General features: G+C 38.4%; 1 protein-coding gene across 1 annotated transcript in view; it reads left to right on the forward strand.

Annotated features, from left to right (window-relative positions):
* Positions 1 to 8,098, forward strand: part of ACYP2 (acylphosphatase 2) — a 158,249-nt gene extending 150,151 nt beyond the window's left edge. Inside the window, exon 4 of the mRNA XM_077772345.1 lies at positions 7,870 to 8,098. Coding sequence (XP_077628471.1) covers positions 7,870 to 7,984 — 115 coding nt within the window. The 3' untranslated portion in view covers positions 7,985 to 8,098. The remainder of the gene's footprint in view (positions 1 to 7,869) is intronic.
* Positions 8,099 to 8,774: the final 676 nt, after the last annotated feature.

Consider the following 8,774-nt stretch of genomic DNA (forward strand, 5'->3'; position numbering starts at 1 on the left):
TGAATTCTGGAGCACTACATAGGGTGGTTTATCTCAGGAACCCCAAAGGAAACTAATCTAAGGAACTTCAGTAAAGCATCTGATTACAACGAAGAGATCACGAGTTTCCCTATGTACCCGTTTAAAAACATGATGATTAAAAAACATCTTGTTCAAAATAGCAAGAAAAATAGAACATATGTATTAACTTATCAGGATCATTTTGTTAGAACCTGAATGGGAAATAGAACCTGAATTAAGTAAACTACAAAATTTTGATGAGAAATGTAAAGACTTGAACAAAAGCAGGGAAAATCTGTTGCTCTTGATGACAAGATTAAGTGTTAGAATGTTGGTTCTTTCCAAATTATTTTAAGATTTAAAAGGGGATTTGAAGGGATTGGACAAAATTATACTAAAAGACTTTAGCATAACAGACTTTTTGATAAACAAGGACAACTTGAATAATGAGGTTGCGGGGGTGGGTGTGGGTAGCATAGAGACTGCTGGGCATTAAAATATATTCTAAAGCTGTAAAAACTAATATAGTTTGGTAGTGGTATAGCGATTAACCAAAGCTATCAGTGGAGTAAAATAGAATGTCTAGAAAAAGATTCAGGTATACGTACAGATTCATTCTCTGATAATAGTTGTGCTGGGGAAAATATCTAACCCTTCAAAATTAAGATCTCTTTTTCATATAATGCAGTCACATAATTCCAGATGGATTAAAGATTTAAATAAAAAGGAAAAGGCCATACTTTCAATTAAAGTGTTACATTTTGAACATATGCATTTACCTCCCCCACCTAAACCCCACTTAGTATGAGTAAAATCTGTTTTTTTAAAAAAAGGTTTAAACACCCACAAGAACAAAGAACAAGAGAGAAAGCTTCCAAACTTTGGAAAACAAGGCAATAAAATATGGGAAATTAGAAAGCAAATGAGCTAATGGTCACACCTCCATGGTAAGCCTCCAGTGGGAGAAACAGAAAAATGGTCCTTTTAACACAGTGGAAACCCCCCAAGGCTCGGGCAAATGGAAGTGGGCAGAAATGTGAGGTAAAAAAAATACAGAGATTTAAAATTTGTTTAATAAGCTATTATCTCCCACCCCTTCCTGGGGAGGGGCTGCTCCACCCACCCAGGTGGAAGCCAGAGTTTCAAGCTCCAGAGAGGGTCTTCTAGGCACAGCTGAAAAAAGATAAAGTGCTGATAAGAGATATTGAATGAAAGTTACACACTAAATATTGAGGCCTTTACCCTTCTTCCCAGAACACACATAGCCAAATTTATAGACTCTAGGTAGTATATTGGACATACCTTCTCTAGAGGACCTGCCCAGTCCAAGAGAAGAGATACAAAGATACCAAAATCTGAGGCTCCCCCATGAAATGGTTTATTTCCCTCACTCCAGTAAGTAAATCTAAGACCACAGCTCTGCAGGGGGAGAAGTCCATCCCAGGTTGGGGGATGGGCAGGCCTACCTTCCATTGCTCACTATGGGAAACATGGGATTGAATTGTTACTCTGCCCCTAAGATGGGATGTCACTAGGGAGAAGCCTTTGGCCCAAGCGCTGATCCCTGGTCCCAATGTGCTTGTAGGACAAGTATCTAAGGAAGTAGAGTGAAGCACACTGCAGGCAGGCACATGTTCCACTCCTGGCAATCTGGTCACCCTCAAGGGCTCTGCTTGCTCTTCAGCAATTAACTCCCATAACAATTATTATTTTGGGGTTTGTTTTTAAGATTTTGAGAGAGCCAGCAAGCCAGGGAGGGGCAGAGAGAAAGGGAAAGGAAGAGAATCCCAAATAGGCTCTGGACTGTCAGTACAGAGCCAGATGTGGGACTCAAACTCAAGAACTGTGAGATCATGACCTGAGCGGAAATTCAGAATCAAACCTTAATCCACTGAGCCATCCAGGTGCCCCTCCCATATCAATTATTAATACCGTTTTCACTTTAATTCCTCAATCCTACCTCACCTCCCTTAATTCTCAGTAAATTACTTTACGTCTTTACTAAGAAAATGGAGGCCATCTTATGTCAATGCCTCTTCCTATCTAAATTGTTATTGTTATTGTTTTTGTTTCTTTGACCTATTCTCTTCTGTATAGAGATTTTTCCTTCTAAACCTAATTAATCTGCTTACCTACCTGCTCTGAGGCTTTGTCCCACTAATTACTATTTCTTTGTCTTGCATCTTCATACCATCTCTTCATTCCCAACCCCACTTGTGAGAATATGTGTGCTTATTTTCCACATGCCAGGAGCGCTTGTGGAAGGTGGCCCTCAGCCCTCTTCAGGAGTTGCCCCAGGAGAAGGAAGTCACCACACTAACAGTCACACCTTCTCTGGGTAGCTCTTCTGTAATGACTGGCTCATATGAGAGATAAAGACCCAGCCCTCTCACTGTAGCCCTGAAGGGTCTTTCCAGATTCAGATCTCCTGGGTGTTGGCAGAGGTCTTCAATGAGACTGCATCTCACCCAACTTCCCCCTCAGGCCCATGCTACTTTCCATGCCTCCCAGTTTTTGAATCCAAGAGCAATCCCTACAAACTAATCTCCATCTCAGAGTCTGTATCCCAGGGCTACCGTCTCTATGACAGCATGTCTTTAAGTCATGGACATTTAAAATTTTGATAGGTAATATGAAGTTGCCCTTCTTTTAATTTTTTAAAAAAATTTAAAATGTTTTTGAGAGAGAGAGAGAGAGAGAGAGAGAGAGAGAGAGAGCATGAGCAGGGGAGGAGAGAGAGGGTGACACAGAATCCGAAACAGGCTCCAGGCTCTGAGCTAGCTGTCAGCACAGAGCCTGACCTGGGGCTCAAACCCATGAACTGTGAGATCATGATCTGAGCCGAAGTCGGATGCTTAACTGACTGAGCCAGCCAGGTGCCCCCCAAGTTGCCCTTCTAAAAAGCTGTACAAAGTTGTATTCCCATCAATCTAGAAAAGTGCCTCTTTTCCCACATCTTAATGGTCACTACTAGATATTATCAAATTTTCAAATCTTTGCCATTTCCTAAGTAACAGATGGTATCTTGTTCTTGTTTGATTTGTATTTTTAAAATTATGAGTAAGAGAATATTTTCACATATTTACTGTCCATTTATATTTCTTTCTCATCTGTATGTTCTTTGTCCATTTTTCTGTGGAATGGCTTTTATGTATTAGTTTTTGAGTGCGCTTTGTATAGTAAGAACACTGAAAATAAGTTTTCCAGTTTGCTCTTTGTTATGGTTTTGCTTAAGACGTTTGTTGACCATTCACAAATTTTACATTTTTTAATTGGTTAACATTATCCATTTTTTCCCTAGGTTTCTTGGTTTCCTGTCAAGCTTAAGCAGGCATTCCCTATCGTAAGATGTGAAATTTTCAATACCATTTTCTTTAAAACTTAGCTGCAGTGCCATTGCTATCACAAGGATGTCCCTGAGTACCTTGACCAGAAATTAACTCCATCCATTTCCTCTGCCTTTATATTAAAATCACATTGCACATCACATTATGAAGTATTTTATAGTAAGTTGTATTATTCTCCAAACTCTTCTGTTAGACTGTGAGTTACTCAGGGAAGAAACTTCATTTTATTTCTTTATTTTCAACCAAACTCTATACTTAATTCATCTGTCACCAGTTTTTCCACTAATGGCCTTTTCCTGGTCCAGGATACCTTCCAGGATACTGAATTCATCATCATGTGTCTTTTGGCTTCTCTTGGCTGACAGTTTCACAGATTTGGTGTTTAAGTTTTTATTTAAATTCCATTGGTTAACATACAGTGTAATATTAGTTTCAGTTATATAATTTGGTGATTCAACACTTAAATCCAACACCTGGTACTCATCACAAGTGCCCTTCTTAATCCCCATCCCCTATTTCACCCATGCCCCCACCTCCCATCTAGCAACCCTCAGTTTGTTCTCTATGGTTTCTTGGTTTGCCTCTCTTTTTTCCCCTTTGCTTGTTTATTCCATTTCTTAAATGCTGTATAGGAGTGAAACCAGATGGTATTTGTCTTTCTCTGACTTACTTTGCTTAGCATAATACTCTCTGGCTCCATCCACATTGTTGCAGATGGCAAGGTTTTGTTCTTTTGTGTGGCTGAGTAACATTCCATTGTACATATACCACCACTTCTTTATCCATTCATCAATTGATGGACACTTGGGCTGTTTCTGTAATTTGGCCATTGTGGATAATGCTGCTATGAACGTTGGGGAGCATGTATCCTTCAAATTAGTATTTTTGTATCCTTTGGATAAATAGTAGTGCAACCATTGGATCATAGGGTAGTTCTATTTTTAACTTTCTGAGGAACCTCCATACTGTTTGCCAGACTGGCTGCACTGGTTTGCATTCCCACCAACCATGTAAGAGGGGTTCCCCTTTCTCCACATCCTTGTTAACACCTGTTGTGTCTTGTGTTACTCATTTTGACCATTCTGACAGGTGTGAGATGGTATCTCATTGTAGTTTTGATTTGAATTTCCCAGATGATGAGTGATGTTGAGCATCTTTTCATGTATCCATTGTCCATCTGTAGGTCTTCTTTGGAAAAATGTCTCTTCATATCTTCTGCCCATTTTTTCATTGGATTATTCATTTTTTGGGTGTTGAGTTTTGTAAGTTCTCTATATATTTTGGATAGGAAAGAAATTTTATTTTAGGTATCTGTACATACATTCCAATATCAAGGATACCCCTTGCCTACAATGCTACGTAAATATTTAATGAATTGAAATGAATTAACTGATACTGTTTGATTATGTGGTTTTTTTTTTTTAATGTTTTATTTATTTCTAGGAGAGAGAGAGACAGCGTGAACAGGGGAGGGTCAGAGAGAGAGGGAGTCACAGACTGAAACAGGTTCCAGGCTCCGAGCTGGCAGTCAGCACAGAGCCGGACGCGGGGCCCGAACCCACGAACCGCGAGATCATGACCTAAGCGAAAGTCGGACGCTTAACCGACTAAGCCACCCAGGCGCCCCTAATTATGTGGTTTTTAACTAACACATCTTGAAACAAAGATGTGAAATTAAAACACTTTAGCTAGGAGAACTCTCAGTTCTGTTACCTCCAGATCTGAACCACATCTATAAAGGGCTGACTGCAGGAACATCACACGAGGGAAGTCAGGGCTTGCCAAGTGACAGGTGACCACAACACTCTTCAGTAAGTAGGCAGGTCAGGCAAGATGGCTCCTAGCAGTAGGAGTGGCATGCATGGAGCGATGGCACACAGTGGTCCCGCTGCATCTGGTACAAATGGCATGACCATTCTGCCCCTACCAGTGGCATATATTTCTCCTTGGCCCTACTTCTGGCTGGTGAACTTCTTAATGGTGTTGCAGATCAGTTACAAGTCGGTAGCCAGGCTCTCAACTAGCTAAATACATTGAGTTATAATCCTAGGTGGATTAGTTATTGCAACTCATAGGCCCACGAGTGCTTGTCCTCGATTCACTGGTTCTAACTGTTCTCCACTCATTCTCTCTTGAGCCCATTGAAATACAGCTTTCACTCTACCAAAACTGTTCTTATCAACGTCATCAGTGACCAACATGTTGCCAAATGCAGTGGTCAGTTCTCAGTCCTCACCTTATTTGACCTGCCAGCAGCAGGGACCCAGTTCATCCATTTCTGCTCCAGGAGGGTTTCCTGGGACAGGATGCCCTTTCAGTTTTGCTTCTATCCCCTAGACGCTTTCTTCTCCTCTTTGCTGGTTTTTCCTCTGTTTCCTGAACTCTTAACTTTGAGGTGTCCTAAGGCACAGTCCCTGGACCTCTTCCCTTTCCTATATTCTTTTTCTTGGTGATGCCACCCAGTTTTATGGCTTTCAGTACTACCTGTAGACAAACTCCAACATTATCTCGTCCACCCAGACTCCAAGAACCAGCTGCCTGCTCAACATCTCATGTAGATGTCTAAATAGATATCTCAAAGTCAATATTCCAAAGCTGGACTTTTTTTTTAGGAAATATTTTTAAAGTTTTTATTAAATGCTAGTTAGTTAACATATAGTGTATTATTGGTTTCAGAAATATATATGTGATGAATCACTAAATTCTAACAGTCAGTGCTCAACACAAGTGCCCTCTTGAATACCCATTATCTATTTAGCCCACCCCCCACCCACCTCCCTCCATCAACCTGTTTATTCTCTATAGTTGAGTCTTTTATGCTTTGGTTNTCATCAGTTTTGTTTCTTAAATTCTGCATGAATGAAATTCTATGGTATCGGTCTTTCTCCAACTGACTTATTTCACTTAGCATTATACTCTCTAGTTCCATCCATGTCACTGAAAATGGCAAGCTTTGGTTCTTTTTCATGGCTGAGTAATATTCTATTGTGTTTATATACCACATCTTTATCCATCTGTCCATCCTGTCGATGGACATGTGGGCTCTTTCCATAATTTGGCTCTTAAAAACTGAAGTTTTAATCATCCCCTCGGTCTGCTCTTCACACTGTCTCTCCATGGCAATGAATTACAGCCATTACCAAGTAGTTTTTCACTACTAACTGAGGTCATCCTTGAATACTCTCTCCCTCGCATCATGTCCAGTTGTCAGCAAATCATATCCAGAATATGGTCCTTTGTCATAACCACCACTGCTACTACCCTGGGCAAATTACTTAACTCTTTTCTCTTTCCTCATCAGTAACTTGGGAGTAATGATGGACTATAATTTATAGGGTTAGTGTGTGGATCAAAGGAAAGAGTCCATGTAAAGAACTTAGCACAATGCAGAGCAAGTAGTGCTTAATATACTTAATAAGCTTTTATTATTTCTGACCTTTGTTTTCTAAAAGATTTCAAGTAGCTAAGAGTAGTAAAATTGAACCCACTGGCTCTTTTTCTTAATAACTGACTTTTATTCTTGAACACGTGCAATTTCAACTTTTAAGATTTTAACTAAATGAATTGAAGAAAATAAGATGTGTTACTGGGCTTAGCTCCTGGAAAAGGAGAAACATGAAAATTCACCTTACCTAGTAAAACTGTCACAAGAACCAAAGGAAGGGTTAAGTAATCCAAAGGCAATTTGAATCATTGGCATCAGTCTTCCTTAGACTGATTAAGATTAATTTCAGTAACAGAGGAATAAGGTAACAGAGGAGAAGCCCCATGTCAGGCTTTGTGCTGACAGCTCAAAGCCTGGAGCCTGCTTTGGATTCTGTCTCCTCTCTGTGCTTCCCCTGCTCATGCTCTGTCTCTCTTTCAAAAATAAACATTAAATTTTAAAAATTCTATTTTTTTAAGTAATCTCTATACCCAAAGTGGGGCTTGAACTTACAACCCTGAGATCAAGAGTTGCATACTCTATTGACTGAGCCAACCAAGCATTCCTCATCTAAAATGTTTGTGGAAAATCACATTCTTCACATTTTTTTCATTTTTTTCTCTTTCAGTCTGCACAGTATATATGTGTGTGTGTGTATATAATGCACATATATACACACACACACACACATATATACATATAAGTACACACCTACTATGCGCTGAGTAATGAGAAAAAACAATGGTGAACTGTTTTAATTATTTACCTCTTTGTAAAAATATTGTCCTTTTACATATAAGAGCTCGGTTCTAATGGCTTTGAATGCTTTAAGAGGGGGACAATAACCCCAATATGAAATCATCAGGAGTTTACTGGGCTTAATTTGCTCTAAGCTTTTCTTTGTTCATATTTAATTATGTGTTAAACTTTCTGGTACTCTGATACATGATGTATACAAGGTAAATAAAAATTGTATTTCACATTAGATGCAAAAGCTACCTAGTAAAAGTAAACCATTGTAACCTGTGGTGGGATCACTTTAGCTAGTCCACATATGCTTTGTATGCTAATTTTTATGTATTTGTTTATTTTTTGTAGGATGTCCTGGCTGAGCAAGGTTGGAAGTCCTAGTTCTCGCATTGACCGCACAAACTTTTCTAATGAAAAAACCATCTCTAAACTTGACTACTCCAATTTTAGTATTCGATATTAACAGAAAATTTTTAATGCTTATATTACACAACAAACACCGTATATTCTCAAGTCTGTGTACTAGAATAGCAGCAGCAGACAGTAGGGAAAAAAAAAAAAAAAAAAAAAAAAAAAATTTATTAAAAAGACAACAAAAAAAAAATGTNCAGAATATATGTTACTAAAAACCTCTGACACTGAAAGTTTTACTTGACTATGTTTTTAAGAAGCAAAAACTTAGCATTGTAAAGTAAATGTCATTACAAAATATTTAATATGAATATTTAAACTGGTCTCGTGGAATCTTTAATGAATATTATAACAAATGTTATTGGGCTAGGTATAAAATAAAGCTAACCATTTAAAAATTAAGCATTGTCTGAATTGAATTCTAAAAACCATCTGAATAATAGTTTATTAAATTTGAGTAATTTGTTTAACAAAAAGAACCAGTAGTTAGATATAAATGTTTATGATGATCAGTATAACCATAATATCAATAAAGAATTTTTAAAATTATGGTTGAGACATGATTCAGTATTTGGGTTGGAGTAACTTCATGCCATCTATGAACTTTTCTGTGTAGGGAGCAGGTGAGTGATGGTAACTGTTAAGAACCCACAATTTCACTACTACAAGCAGCAAGATTTATGTCAAACACTATGTACAGTGGATGTCCTGTTAACCAGAAGAGGAACTGAGAGTCCAAGTAAATCATACTGTCCCCTCAACTTAATCTATTCTTTAGGGGTTTTCACATGTAAATTGTAATTAAGCAACAGGATATTTTAAGGGGAAGGTTCATTTCTATG

The sequence above is a fragment of the Crocuta crocuta genome, unplaced genomic scaffold, assembly GCF_008692635.1.
Source record: "Crocuta crocuta isolate KB4526 unplaced genomic scaffold, BGI_CrCroc_1.0 scaffold830, whole genome shotgun sequence".
In the NCBI taxonomy this organism is placed as follows: domain Eukaryota; kingdom Metazoa; phylum Chordata; class Mammalia; order Carnivora; family Hyaenidae; genus Crocuta; species Crocuta crocuta.